This window comes from Pogona vitticeps, chromosome 14 (assembly GCF_051106095.1).
Source record: "Pogona vitticeps strain Pit_001003342236 chromosome 14, PviZW2.1, whole genome shotgun sequence".
NCBI classification, from domain to species: domain Eukaryota; kingdom Metazoa; phylum Chordata; class Lepidosauria; order Squamata; family Agamidae; genus Pogona; species Pogona vitticeps.
The window spans coordinates 8,574,882-8,590,370 of record NC_135796.1 but is presented as its reverse complement, the minus strand read 5'-3'; the positions used below and the strand labels follow the sequence as shown (position 1 = coordinate 8,590,370).

At 46.6% G+C, this 15,489-nt stretch overlaps 1 protein-coding gene across 1 annotated transcript in view; it reads left to right on the top strand.

The window, feature by feature from the left end:
• Window positions 1–4,274: 4,274 nt before the first annotated feature.
• WSB2 (WD repeat and SOCS box containing 2) overlaps window positions 4,275–15,489 on the top strand; it is a 22,545-nt gene continuing 11,330 nt past the window's right edge. The window contains exons 1-8 of the mRNA XM_072983323.2: window positions 4,275–4,421; window positions 5,571–5,742; window positions 6,919–7,154; window positions 8,081–8,215; window positions 10,408–10,508; window positions 11,087–11,259; window positions 12,413–12,526; window positions 12,643–12,750. Of these exons, the coding sequence (XP_072839424.2) occupies window positions 4,370–4,421; window positions 5,571–5,742; window positions 6,919–7,154; window positions 8,081–8,215; window positions 10,408–10,508; window positions 11,087–11,259; window positions 12,413–12,526; window positions 12,643–12,750 (1,091 nt within the window). The 5' untranslated portion in view covers window positions 4,275–4,369. The remainder of the gene's footprint in view (window positions 4,422–5,570; window positions 5,743–6,918; window positions 7,155–8,080; window positions 8,216–10,407; window positions 10,509–11,086; window positions 11,260–12,412; window positions 12,527–12,642; window positions 12,751–15,489) is intronic.

The following is a 15,489-nucleotide window of genomic DNA, read 5'->3' as shown; positions in this document are numbered from 1 at the left end:
ACAAGCGTTAACAGCTCTGCTGGATCAGATCAAAGGCCCACCCACACCAGCATTCTGCGTAGAGAATGGCCAAGCCGGCCACCTCTCACTAGCCCACAATCAGTAAACATCACAGTACCTTGAAACTACAGGATTTCACCCATATCTTTTGAACTAGAACTCACACAATCCATTACCATTGGCAGCACTGGCTGGGGATTCTGGGAGCTGCAGTCCAAAAAATATGGAGAAAGGTTTGCCACCTTAGCAGTTCACATTTGGAAAAGAGGCAGCCTCCTGTCACAGGCGCACCCTCCTGCTCTTCTTCCCCTACCCCAGGGCTCCAAGGGCACATCCGTATCGGGCCTAGGAGCCATTGTCACCGACTCCATGAATTCTATTGATTCAAACAGGGCTACTTACATTGCAACTCAGTAAGTTGCAGCTTGAGCAGATCCAGTCCCAATTGCTGGAATTTATGGAGATGTTTGCTCACCAAATCCCCACTAATTCAGTGGGCCTACTCTAGGACAGTTCATTCATTCATTCAATTTGTATCCCGCTCCCGTTAATAAATTCATTTATTACTTGGATTTCTATACTGCTCCCATCCGTACCAAGGCATTACTCTGGTCAGTTTACAGTAAAAAGCAACACAAAACCAAAAACAAAACTTCTAAAAACAACAATGGGCCAATAAAACAGATGGTGCTAAAGCAATGATGCAGAAAAATGGCCAAGTGGGGTTTGGAACTCAGCTCTCCTGAGCTCCAGCTACTATGCCACACTGTTCCAGGTTTCTTTACCATGAAAATGTGTCAAAAGCAGCAATCTTCCGTGCTTTGAAAGCCTCCTGAGAAGATATTCTGGTAGTTGTTCTACTGTGTGGACTTTATAGTGTTACAGTATGTTTCACTTATGGACTGATTATCTCTTTTTATTTGTGTCCTGATTATGGAACTACAATGTGATCTCGTGCAGTTCCTTTCTCCCTTTCGTCTGAAGGGTGCTGGACGGATGACTCAGGAACACCATGAGTTTCTAACAAAATTTCTTTATTCGGTAGCCACTCGCTTACTTCAGCATTAACAACGGATCTTGCCTCTTGCTTCAGAGATGTTGTGTCTTTCATCGTTGAACCCTAGCAAGTCCCCTTCTAGTTGTACAGTATAGGGGTAGAACTGAAGTCTTTAACGCCACTTCTGTGCAACGCCCAACCCCTTGGGTACCTCTGCCCACTGACCTTATTGGGGAGGGTGGAAAACCCACCCCACCTGGGGCTCCCAGGTGTCTTACCCAGGCTTTCTCTCAGCCTTGGCCTGAAGGGTCTCGCCCCACGAGGTTCCCAGGACGGTCTCTAGACACGGCTTGTTCTCCTGTCTTTGAGCCTCCCGTTGCTGCCACCCCGAGAACATTTGCCTCTGTTCCCTTTCTTCAGTCTCACCCCAATATAATGGCTTTTTACAGGTCTTTCTCCTCCATTCCTTCTCAGCATCCTCCCTAGGACACTGTCCACTCCCCCGTCCAGGGGCCTTCCTCCAGTATTTCCACCCAGTCCTCTTTTCCTCATCCTCCTTTTCCTCTCCCAACAAGCCTCTCCTCCTTCTATATCTCCAACTGCCCCTTCTTTCCTTTTAGCTCCTCTCCCTCTCTGGCCAAAAAAGTGCCCTCTGCTGGTTCCTCCCTCCTTTCATCATCCTGCCCTGGTTCTTCCAAAACACAGTACCATTCAGGTTTTCCTCCAGGATGGGCAATTGTCTCTCGGTGTCTTCAGACGAGGAGACGGACGGTACAACTCTGCGGAGTGCCCCACCCTTCGAGCATCTTCCCTCTTTCGGAGTGGCATTTTCATTCCCAGCGTTGTGGCTTTCTGTTTCCATGAAGACAGAATAAGATTACCAGTAGATGTTAGTGCAGTTCGTAATTTCAGTGGGGGCAGAAGGATGGAGGGAAAGTGGACTAAGGAAGCATGAGGAGGCCAGACTGTCGAAAGGGGAGTGTCCACTACAGGGTCATAAGACAACAGCATGGGAATCACAGTCAGGATAGAAGCAAAAGCAGCATGATAGCAACCATAGCATGTGTTTTGGTGGGGAAGTCTCTTATATGAAGCATATCTGAACATTTTAGAGAATCATAGAATCAAGGCCATCAAGTCCAACCCCTTGCTGAGAGCAGGATATCTGCCATGTGGTTGCCTACATTTCTCTTGAATGCCTCCAATGTTGGAGAACTCGCTACCTCTCAAGGCAATGGGTTCCACTGTCTTACTGCTCTAACAGGTAGAAAGTTTTCCCTGATATTCAACCAAAATCTGGCTTCCTGTACCTTGAGCCCACTCTTGCGTGTCCTGAATTCTGGGCTGATCCAGAGCAGATCCTGACCCTCCTCTGTATGAAAGCCTTTCAAGTATCTGAAAAGTGCTATCATATCACCCCTCAGTCTTCTTTTCTCAAGGCTAAACATGCCGAATTCTTTCAGTCGTTTCTCATAAGGCTCGGTTTCCAGTCTCCCTGATCATCCTTGTTGCCCTCCTATGAACTTGTTCCAATTTGGTGGCATTCTTCTTGTAGTGCAGGGTCCAGAAACAGCCACAGTAACTCAAGATGAGGCGAAGCCAGTTCCGAACACAATACTTCTGCTAATGCAGCCTAAAATAACATTTACCTTTTTTTTTTGCAGCCACATCACACTGTTACCTCCTGTTGACCCACAACGACTCCAAGATCCTTCTCACTCGTAGTATTGCTGAGCCAGGTATCTTGTAACTGTGTGTTTGGTTTCTTTTTCCTACCTGCAGTGCTTTGCACTTATCCCCATTGAATTTCATTCTGTTGTTCTCACCCCACTGCCCAAGCCCATCCAGATCATTTTGAATTTCGCTTTGGTCTTCCAGGGTGTTGGCTATTCCACCCAATGTTGTCTCATCCACAAATACGATAAACATTCCCTGTACCCCCTGATCCAGGTCATTAATAAAAAAATTGAAAAACCCTGGGGTACCCCACTTGTTACTTCTACCCAGTTTGAGAAGGAGCCGTTAATCATCACTCTCTGAGTACGATCCTATAGCATAGCATAGGCATCCTTCAGTCTCGAGAGACTATGGTAACATGCTCTGAATCGAGGAGTGTCCTCTCCAGAGCATGAAGCCCGGTAAGGTAATATGGAGGATAGGCTGTTACCCAAGCAGCAGATCCCCCCTCTCCACATTGCTGAAATGGTCCAATGGAAAGGCAAGAGCCAATACAAGTGGTTCCAGCAATGTCGCAGGAGTTTGCAGAACGACACATGCTGCCTTCGGGACTCCTGCTCCGGATTTTGCCTCGAGGTTAACTCCTGAAGCCTTTTCCATGAGTGGATATAGCCACAAGGCAGTGGAGGTTTGAAATTGGAGTTTTCCTTCTCCTAGATGGGCTGCCTTCCATGGCTGACGAGCCCCACCTATCCTATAGCAGGGGTGGGCAATTAATTTCTATAAGGGGGTCACATGAAAAATCGGAACTGTGTTCGGGGCCAAACCAACTTTACTTAAAAATAAAATGAAACAGTGCTATTATGATTGTTTTTATTTTAATCTGGTTAATCTTCACAAATATTAAAGAGGTTTTTTTTGCGGTAGAGTGGTCTTATAGACCAGATGGGCAGGGTACAAATCAAATCAAATCAAATCAAATCAAATAAATAAATAAAATGTTAAAGATAAGCAACTGATCAACTTTAGACAGAAAGCTATGAATGGTCTTGATGTCCGGCGGTCCCGCTCGCCGGCCGTTATGTGGCCCTCGGGCCGCACTTTGCCCAGGTCTGTCCTATAGCCAGGTGTGTATCCACCCCCCCCCCCGACGGTTGTTCTATCCGGCCCAAAATTTACTAATCAGAATATCTGACTCTTGTCTTACATGAACTATAGTGATAGGATTCAGTGAGAGGGTTTTTTCTTTCTTTCTTTCTGTCAGGACTGCATTGTAAAAAAAAGGGGGGGGGGGAATTAAGGCTGCCCTGGCCGCCCCTAGCAAAAGCTGCCCCGCGGTCCCTGGGTCCTCCCTTCCTCGCTCCTCCTTGGCCCCTTTCTTCCCATCTCCTTCCATTCTCCTCCTCTTGAAAGCAGAAAGGGAACGGGCAGGCAGGTAAACGGCGGATCGGGTCCAAAGGCGGGAAGGAAGAGCCAGGATTCCTTCAGGATTCCGCTCCAGCCACTCGCCCGCCCACCCCGGATTACAGAGGCAGGCGCCCCTTCTCGCGCGCCCCCCCCCGGCCTCCGCGTCGGGCCCCCCCAACGAAGCCGTCACGTGACTCTTCGAAGGAGGGGGCGGGGCCGGCCAGGAAGAGGGAGCGGGGAGGGGCCTCCTCCTCCTCCTCCTCCGTCGCCGTTTCCGATGCGGTCCGGATGGAGGTCCCTCCGGGGGAGCCCGGGCAGGGGACGGAGGGAGCCGCGGGGGGTGAGTGGCGGCGGCGGCGGCCTCGTCCCCTCGTCCGGCCCTTCTTCCCCTCCCCGGGTCTCCTCAGGCTCTCCGCTCCCGCACCGTCCCCTCATTGCCTGGGCGCGGGGGGGGGGTCGCGGTTGTTGGGGGGACAGGGGTCTCTCGCCTTGTGGGGGGGGGGAAGGCGAGGGGCGGCCAGCCTGGACCCCGGCCTTTCGACGCCAGAAGGAGGGCCTGGAGCTACTCCTTCCCCCCCCCCGTCGTCCCCAACCTGACGTCCAGGTGGCGGCGGGAGGATAACGCGGCAGGTGGACTTCCTGGCAGGGAGTTGGGGGGGGAAGAGGGGGGAGGAGGAGGTGCCCCCCCGTCCTTGGCCTTCGCCTGCGCCCCCCCCCCCCAGCCCTGCCAAGGGAGCGACGGTCCGGGGGCTCTGGCCGGCTCCTTTCTCTCCTGAAGGCACCCCAGCAATCGCAGGGGGGGGGGAGAGGCGGGGGGGGCGGCCTGGACTTCAGGAGGGCTTCCAACCTTCTTCTTCACCTTGTCCTGCATTCTGGGCATCATCCAACAAACTGCCTGTCCAGCTCGTTCCCAACCTGTGTGCATGTATAATTTTTTTTATTGCTATAAAAGCAAATAACACATGAGGAAAAATCGTGAATACCAGTTATCTGCCCATTGTTTGTTTGTTTTTTGAGTGAGAATGCAAAAGTTTGGTCGCCTCTTCGTGCCTACAGTGATTTTTGTGGACTGATGGCTCTTCCACCCTTGAAAGAACAAAAAACAAATGTTTGATGTTCCCTAGCCAGACAATGAGACACTCCTCTCTCTTTTTTTCTTTTTTTTTCCCCCTTATATTTATATTCTACCTTGCCTCAGCGTCATTCTGTCCTCACTGTCAGGTTATGCCAAGAGTGTAGGACTGGCTGCAGGAAAGGCACCAGTGGGGATTTGAACCCCTGTCTCCTAAATCCTACTCCAGTCATTATCTGTGGCATGCCATGAGTCACCTTAGTGGGTGTCAAGGCACTATACACAATAGTGAGACCACACCGTTCTTTTTATTGCATGCATTTCCAGGCTGATGTGCCTATGCAGATATTTTTGCAAACTTTCCATGTTGACACAGGCTTGATAACGGTGAAACCTTGTCTTGTCCCTTTTTCTCAGGAGAGCCCCTCCTTGTGGCCGAGCTCAAGCCAGGGCGGCCTCAACAATATGACTGGAAATCCAGCTGTGAGACGTGGAGTGTGGCCTTCTCTCCGGACGGTGCCTGGTTTGCCTGGTCTCAGGGCCACTGCGTGGTCAAGCTGCTCCCCTGGCCTTTGGAAGGAACAGACCCGTGAGTATCCTCCACTGGACGCCCTTATGCCAGGCTGACGTGGTCCTGAAGCAGCACCTGCTTTTAGCCAATGCAGGGAGGAGGTTTTAACATGCTCTGTGTTGTGTGCCGTAAAGTCGGAACCAATTTACAGTGATCCCAATAGGGAGATGCTTAATGAGAAGCTTTTACCAGTTCCATCCCAACACACCACTTCCATGGCTATGTAAGTGGGGATTTGAACCCAGGTCTCCCCAGTCTGAGTCCATTACTCTGTCTGTTACACCACTCAGAGGTGTCGTACTCAATTTCATTTTGGGCCGCCTAGGCATTATGGTTGCCCTCAAAGGGACGGTTGTATCTCTAAGACTATATCTACTCTTTATCATATTAAATATAATCCTCTTTATTCAGTTATTACCAGTTTTAGTAATAACATAAGTAATAATTAGCTCTGAAAGTAAAAGTCTATGATCAAAGTGTAGAAATAATGGCAAGCATATATTCAAGTCTACAACTATTGTACAATTTATTGAAAAGTGAGTTTTAGTAATACTCGTTGACGCCCGCTTCACAGCCCCACCCGTGTTTGTTTTGTTAATTATTCCTGGAAGTCTCCCACCCTTCCCTTGCATTTGCCACGGCCCTCTCATTATCATCTGGCTCCTCACTCACTCTTGTAGCCGATGCAGGAGAGGCGGAGATGGCTGCTGCTAGGTGATGCCATCAAACAGTCCTCGCCGGGAGCCGTAAGAACGGGAGTGGGCAATAGCAAGGACTACATTTCCCAAGCAGCTCCACTTTCTGACTCTTCCCTCCTTGGAATGCTTGGATTAGAAGTCCCACTGGGTGGATTTCCAGCATATTTGCAGAGCATTATGGGTGACCGAGGAAACACTTCCATATTGTATGCTGCACAGTAGCAGGTAACACTGCGAGGGCCACATGAAATGGCCCAGCTGGCCGGATTTGGCCCACGGGCCTTTAGTTTGACACTTGTGTGCTAGATGATGATTTTTATATTGACGCTTAATCCAGACAAGAACATGGCTAGGGCTTTTGGTGGTGTTTCCCACTTATGAACATTGTGACAAAGAATGAAAACAGATTACGTTACAAACACTGTAAATGAGTTGTCGGGATGCAATATTTTTAAAAAGTAATTTCCCAATCTGTATTTCCATTCCCTCCCCACAGGAGCCGCAAAGCTTTGGAATGTAAGAGTCAGTATCTAAAAAACGAGGTTAAAAGGCGGGGTGCTGGGGCCAAAGAGAAGACACTGGAATGCGGGCAGATTGTTTGGGGCCTGGCCTTCAGCTCCTGGCTTCCTTCCCCCTCAAAGAAGCACATCCTGAGGGGGCCAAGCACTTCCTGTCTCGTTCTTGCCACAGGATTGAACGATGGCCAGATTAAAGTCTGGGAGGTGCAGACAGGTAAATTGGTCCTGCTGTTGGTTTTTGTTTTTATCCAGGGGTGGGGGTGGAAAATAGCTCCAGAAGCGGCTCCATTTTAACCTGGCATGTCCATTAAGCGTGCAACTCACTGCTTCTTTATTCCTGTGTTAACTCTTGATTTGTTGACAGAATGTATAAATTTATAATGGGAAACTGCCTTTGGCTTCCAGTCTGGGAAGATTCTGGAGGGCTTCAGTGATGGGGCCAAAAGTGTACGGGGTGGGTGGGTGGAAGCAAAAATATGTAAATTTTACCCATTTGCTCTAGCAATCTAGATTTAAAAGCGTACAAGGCACAGCTAAATTCTGTGCATGTCTTCAAGAGGATTAGCCCAAATGGAAATATTTCAAATCTACAAACCAGATGTTGTGTTCCATTCAACCCTCCCCACTTAAATAGCTTCTTATCTTTGATCTGAGAGAAAAAACAGAAGTTTTAGTGGGCCAGATGAGACACTTCATTAGGTGTGTAGGCTACAGGTGTTCCAATAGGAAATAGCAACAAAACCACTCATTAATTTACCCGGATAGGTATACCTCCCTCCCCAAGAGCAACTTGCTGAATTAATGAGGAGCTCTCGTTAGCAGACTTCTTCAGATAAGAACAGGAACTGGAGAGAGAGGGAGGTCTTCTCCAGCTGTTTGTCTAGACCAGATCTTCTCCCATTTCCCAGCTTTTCATGTTTAGTGGGACTTCAAGGGTTTCTCTAAATTTCAGGAAGCTTTTGAACAAAGTTTGAGGAACACTTGCTGTCCTCCAAAGTTTTTGTGGAAGACCCGCCCGTTCCTTCAGCCCTCCATGTTGCTGAAGGAAGATTCAAAGATCCGTCTTAGACCAATGCTGGAGACTCTCGGGGTTCCAGCTTGGATGGAGAGGTCGTGTCTCACTCTGTGCTGCATTTGTAGGTTGCTTGCTGTTCAACCTGTCGGGGCACCAGGACGTGGTCAGGGACCTGAGCTTTGCACCCGGTGAGAGCTGTTCGGTTCTTGTCTCTGCTTCCCGTGACAAAACCCTCCGTGTCTGGGACCTAAGTCAGAATGGTAGGAGCATGGGCCCTGGCCAAAGAATTGGCATTCTTGAGGGTATTGACACTACACAAGAATGCCGGTGCGATTGCACTTTAACAGATTTGGCTTCATTCTGTGGGATCCGAGTGTTTGGAGTTGGCATTTAACAGTTGTCTGCTAGAAACCTCTACAGCGCTGCCCGAAGCTGCAGCAAACAATTCTAACCAGGATCTAGAGTAGCATTGTAGCTCACCTGACTTTGGGTGCAGGAGCTCTGAATGGGAATGTTATGTTGCATTTAAAATTGAAATAGAAATCTTAGGATTTCATAGACTGGAGCCATGGTAGTTAAAGCGGCATCAAGCTGATATAGCTATGTAATGTAAATGCAGGGTGTAGTGTAAATGCACCAGATAAGCTACTGGTGAAAAAAATATGTTTGTAATTATAGGATACAACATCCCATTTCCTTCTATGTGTTTGCCTCTGCCCCACTAAGCCTGTGATGTGGCATTGTTGAAATAGTGTTTAAATGTGGTTTATGTAGCAAATTTCCAATCCAAAACAGCTCCTCCTAGGAATCTTTTGAGATAAGCCTGAGACTAATGAACCATTTTGGAAATTCAGTTTGGAAATAGGTGGAAATTCTGGCTTAGAAAGAATAGAAAGCCAGGGCTGCTGCTTGGTGCCTTTGTCAAAAGCTGTTTACAGTGGTGCCTCGCTTAACGAGAGCTTTGTTTAACGACGAATTCGCTTAGCGATGACTTCCCCGGAGCGATCTTGCGCTCCGTTTAACGATGTTCCCTATGGGCGATTTTCGCATAGCGATGTTTGGGACCATGCTTCGCATAGCGATGACAGTTTGGGTCCCCGTTTCGCTTAATGATGGTTTTGACAGCCTCATGTTGGCTGCTTTTTATATGTTTAAAAATGTTTAAAAATGTTTAGAATGCTTGAAATCATAAGTGCACTTAATAAACCCTTTGTTAAACTAATTTGACTTTGTTCCGACTCTTTTTAAATTTGTTGTAATTTTTTCCCCCATTGACGTGCATTGAATAGGTTTCAATGCGTTTCAATTGGGGAACCGTGTTTTGCTTAGCGATGTTTCCTATGGCGATTTTCGCTTAAGGACGGCAATCCGTTCCCATTGGAACGGATTATCTGGTTTGCAATGCATTTCTATGGGAAACCGCGTTTCGCTTAGCGATGTTTTCCCATAGCGATGATTTTTTTTGGAACCAATTTAAATCGTTAAGCGAGGCACCACTGTATTTTAAAAAAGAGAGGTGATCTTAACGAAAAGGTAGCAGAGCCCCGTGTGGCTTCATGAGCCAAGGGCAATGATGCCTTGTCCAGTTTTTGAACTGTTTGCCTTGATCTCGGGCTTTATATTGCCTTCACCAGATGACAAGTTCCAAGAACTCAAAAGTTCATCATACAGTGGTGCCTCGCAAGATGAATTTAATTTGTTCCGTGGTTAATGTTGTCTTACGAAAAATTCATCTTGTGAAACGCGTTTTCCCATAGGAATGCATTGAAATCTAATTAATGTGTTCCTATAGGCAAAAAAAGTCAAAACAAAGTCAACTTTGGTTTATAAAGGGTTTATTAAGTGCTCTTTAAAGCCATACATATTGTGCAGATGATTTTAAAAATTTCAATAAAAACGTTAACTTTTTAAACATCATAGAAAAACATTTAAAAATCAGCAAACATGAGGCAGGAACAAAAAGCGGAAAACATTTGTCTTGCGAAGCACGGCCATAGGAACATTTGTCTTGAGAGTCATCAACCCCATTGCCAAAACCATTTGACTTGCGAGTTTTTTGTCCTGTGAGGCATTTGTCTTGCGAGGCACCACTGTATTTGTAACTTTTGTAAACACCAATAAAGGTGTTGCCCATTCCCAGACTTGTAGTAATAAGGAAGTAGCAGTTACTAGTATATAAGGTTAAAGGTGCCAAAGGTTAAGAGTTCTGATCTGGGTGAAGGCAGGAAAAATTGCTAATGAAGAGGGTGTGTCTTTGAAATCATATGACCCTTACCTTGGATCTGGGCAGTGAGAGGAAGAGTCCACCTTGCATGGATTGCTCCTCTTCACTGGTCTGGGAATATGCTGTTTGTTTTCCGGCAAACTAAAAAAGGGAATCCCCATTCCCCAATCCGTGTTTGCGCTTCCTTCCCCTCTCTCCTTCTCTCTCTCTCTCTCTTGTGTTCCGCAGGGAAGCAACTGAAGGTGCTTTCTGGACATGTGCAGTGGGTGTATTGCTGCAGCGTCTCTCCGGATGGTCAGATGTTGTGCTCTGCTGCTGGAGAGAAGTCCGTAAGTCTGTTCTGTACAGAGAAGAGGGAAGGGAAGGGAAGCGATGACCTGCCTAACTCCAGGAATGATAGCGATACCTGCCTAGGAAGGCTTAAGAAATCCCTGTTGGGTTTAAAAAAAAAGAGCAAGAGAAAAAAATTCATGGCACCTTAAAGACTAATTGCAGTATCTTATTGTGAGCTTTCATGGATTAAGCCCACTTCCTCAGACATAAGAATGAGACTGTATAACAGTCATATTAATACACGACCTCATGACCAAGAGGGGATACAGGTAATGGGCAAATTGACTGTGGTTCATTAGAAACAGGAAAGGCCGTCAGTCTTTGGATAATATCAATTATCAGTCTACAAGGTAAGAAGAACATACCATGTATAAATATGACAGTCATACTGTCTGTTATGTTTGAGGAAGTGGATTTGGTACACAAAAGCCCACAATAAAATGTAGATTTTAATTAAGGCCCCAGTGTTTTTCTCTCTTGGTTTTCTTTTGTTTGTCTGATATGCTTGCATAGTCTAACACAGCTACTTCAAAAACTACACCCATTCTTACCACTGCCTTTTTGCCCCTGGTAGGCCCTGCTCTGGAGTATGTGCTCCTACAGCCTTCTGAGAAGACTAGAAGGGCACCAGGGCTGTGTTGTGTCCTGCGACTTCTCTCCAGACTCTGCTCTTCTTGCAACTGCTTCATATGACACCTTTGTCATCCTCTGGGACCCTTGCACTGGGGAGCAGCTGAGATCCCTCTGGTAGGAGAAGATGTTCCAGATCAGGCGGCAGAGGGCAGACAGAGCACTAGCCCACCACCAGCAGCTCATTTTGAGAAGGTGGCAACACCATGGCGAGGGCAGGCTATTTTTGCTTAGAGCAGGGCTGGGGCGTGTGTAGTCTCCAGATGTTAAGTTTCAGTTCTCATGAACTACAGCCATTCTCAACAATGGAGAGACACAGTGGGAGGAACAGTTGTCCAGTATTCACTGGCCACTTTCTTGAGGTGGTGGGACATGCGAGAACCTCTCCACTCCTGAAGAACTCAAATTCTGTATGGGCTCATATGGGAGTTATCTTGGCCCCAAACTGCTTAACACTTTGTAAGTCAAATCGAGCATCTGAAACAGAGCTTAGAAGCCATGTGCTTGATTCATGGCCAGTTTCTTAAAGCACGCACCAAACAACAGCCTAGCTGCTGAGTGCGCTGTATCTTCCAAGCATTTTTCAAAGGCTGCTCCATGTAAAGTGCATTACCATTGTCCATTTGGGAAGTTTTAAAGGCATGAATCGTTGGCCAAATCTGCCTGATAGTCGTGTTCGTGTTAGATTCGGAGGTGTATATGGTTTGCCTTCACGTTATCACAATTAGGATACTGTAGTGCTGGGAAATGGGAGCGCAAAGGTGCAACCAGCAAACCAATGGGTGTCTGAAATCTGTTCTAGAGAGAGAGACTGAAACATCAGGGTCTTTGAGACTAAAAGGAAAGGAAAGACCTGGGGGTGGGGGAGGATATGATGTTGACCATATTTAGACACAGTTGGAAGAACATGGGTTGAGTGTATTTCTCTCTCTTTCTTGTAATGCCAGAACTTGGGCACGAGCTGATGAAGCTATTGAGAGGAGATGGAGGACAGAAGAACCTCTGGCCTTCTTCCCCAGACCCCATCAGCCGGTTCTCTCCAGCCCTGAGACCCTTCCTACTCTCTCAGCCAAGAGTTTCAGAGACCCCAGAAAGTGTTTCACTTCTCTCCCATCTTTCTCTGCCAGGGAGCAGAGTCGTGAAGTTCCTTCCTTAGCCAAAGTGTCAGGGATGATATATTTGTGAGGCATTAATGTACTGATGGCTGATTAGTTGCCAGCATAGCTAAAATGGGCAGGCAAACCTCTCTATTTCCTTTCCTCTTTTCCAGCCACATTCCGCTGCAGTCTTTTGTGGATCAAAGCGGCGACTTCCATGCCAGCTCACTGCGGTCGGTGTGCTTCTCACCAGAAGGCCTCTATCTTGCAACGGTGGCAGATGACAGGTGAGACCTGCTGGCTTGCAGATTTGGGGAGGTGTCTTATTTTCTATGAGCTCTGAGATTTTTTTAGTCTTGCAATTGTCTTTCCAAAGAAAAGTTCCTTCCTTTTATCCTTTTAGGCTCCTGAGGATCTGGTCCTTAGACCTAGGAATTCCAGTTGCCTTTGCCCCCGTGAAGAATGGTCTTTGCTGCACCTATTTTCCACATGGTGGGATCATTGCTACAGGGTACGTACTGGGCCAATAGCTGAAAAGCTCCTATTCCTTCTTCCGTCTTCCTTTCCCCTGCCCACCTCCACCCCCAATGAATAGAACCAGCCTCCCTAACTGCACAGATAGAAGCATATATATATATATATATATATATATATATATATATATATATATTTATATATATATATATATATATATATATGTATATGTATATATATACACACACACACACACACACACACACACACACACACACACACACACACACACACACACACACACACACACACACACACACACACACGAACCTACCTCCAAGACACCTTTATGTAAACTAAAGTTCATACAGAAATCAAGCTCCTTTCATTCTGTTGTTCCCACTAAACACATACAGAAACTGCAATAGGAACTAGATAGAGCTTGTGGTTGCTGTTATGTGCTATCAGGTCTGACTCAGCTGATGGCAATCTAATGAATAAGTGATCCCCCAAATTTCTCATCTTCAATAGCCCTGCTTAGTTCTTGCAAGCTCAAGCCTGTGGCTTCCTTTAGGGGAGCAATCCATCTCGTATTTCGTCTTTTTTTCCTGCTACCTTTCAGCTTTCCCAGCATTATTGTCTTTTTTCAGAGATTCCTGTCTTTTCATGATGTGCCCAAAGTAGGAGAATCTCAGTTTTAACATTTGTGGTAGACAGCAATATTGGGTGGTCATGGGGGTGGAAATAGATAGCAAAACATCTGGAAACTTCTCCTAGTTACATCACTGTTAAGTCTATGGGCATACTGCTGTCTAAGCGTTTTCTAATCTGGAGAACCAAAAATTGTCTGCAATACAATTGGAATGACATTTATTTACTACATTTCTATCCTAGTCACCTTTTTTATTCTGTGGAATCCAGGCAGCAAGTTTGGGACTTCTTAGGTTGTCTGGAATCCTGGAGCTGGCCATTACCAGACTTGCTTAGCTTCAGGGGTTGGAGTGTTCTGTAATCACACACGGTCATGTCTGTCTGTCCTTTCCTTCTCCTATGTATTGATTTGAAGGTCAACATCAATTGAAATGATCAGAGAAAAGCTTGCTATTTACCAGTCTGCTAGCCCTGCAGTCCAAATCTACAGCCATGGCTTAGTACAGTGGTGCCTCGCTTAGCAATGTTAATTCGCTCTGAAAAAATCGCTGCTAGGCGATAACATCGCTAAGCGAAAATAAAAAGCCCATAGAAACTCGTTAAAATGCGACTAACACGTTCCTTTGGGCTTAAAATTCACCTTTAAGCAAAGATCCTCCATAGCGCCGCCATTTTCGGTGCCTCTAAAGCGAGGAATCCGTGCTTGAAAACAGCGGGCGGCCATTTTGTTGATCCGGCGGCCATTTTAAAACCGCCAATCAGCTGGCCGAAAAAGGGAGCTTTGCGATGATCGCTTCCCTGCGATCATCGCAAAGTGAAAATAGCCCATAGGGAACATCCAAAGCGATCGCTTTTGCGATCGCAAAAACATTGTCGCAAAGCGATTGTAGCAACCCCAGACCTACTGGAGTATCCCACCCTGTAGTTATGCTGCCACCAACCATTCGCTCTACCAAGTCACCCAGACCAGGAATGGATTTTAATAAACAAGAGAACAAGGTTTATTGAAAAAACAAACAGGGTAAATAAAAGGATCAGGTAAATAGGATACTGGAACTTGGTATAGTCCCAATCATACACATACAACAGATTGGTTCCCACGGAACACTTTAAGGTAACGCACAGACCCTGAACCTATCCGTTCTGGCTACCTAGATAGAAACCTGAACCTATCAGGTATGTAGTATCTGACGAACAGTTGTACTCAGTCTGACCCACAGACTCCAACTCCACTTCTCCACATCAGCTCTCTTACGAAGGACTTCCCCCAAATATATACAGTACAGCTCCTCCCCCCTGATGTCCCGCCTTCCACTCCCCATAGGATGGAACTTTCCCTCCAAACCCATGACAGACAGGTACCATCAGTGCTGTATGTGACACCTCCCCCCTTTATAAGTTGTTTTGCGGGGGAAAAGCTAAAGTGCTTTTCTCCAAAAAAACAACCAGGATCAAAACACATAAACAGTTATACATTCTAATACAATCCCATAACCCATACTTACTCACTCTAGGTCAAACACATCACTTATGCATTTATACATTAATATTTGCAATACATTAAGTTACCTTTATTAATACAAACCAAGCCTGTTCAATAAACAGGTACATTTAACTTTTGGTCACCAATATACACAGTCCATGGTTTCTTCGCCGTCTTCACTCGTCGGGTCTTCTTGACAAGGTGTCAGCAACACAGTTCATTGTCCCTCTGACCACCTTCACTTCAAAGTCAAAATCTTGCAGGTTTAAAGCCCACCTCATAAGTTTACTATTATGTGTTTTCATTGTCTTTAACCACTGCAGTGGTGAGTGGTCAGTGCACAGAACAAAATGTCTTCCCCAGATGTAAGGTTTGGCCTTCTGAATCGCGTATACTATGGCCAGGCACTCCTTTTCCACGGTTGCCAAATGTCTCTCACCTTTCCGGAGTTTCCTACTCAGGTAGGACACTGGATGCTGGTCACCATTTTCATCCTCCTGGCAAAGAACTGCTCCTACTCCGCTGTTAGACGCATCGGTGTAGATGATGAACTCCCGGTCGAAGTCGGGAGCACGCAGCACTGGATAATGGGTGAGCGCCTCCTTCAACCTCTGGAACGCCTCCTCACAGTCGCTGGTCCAC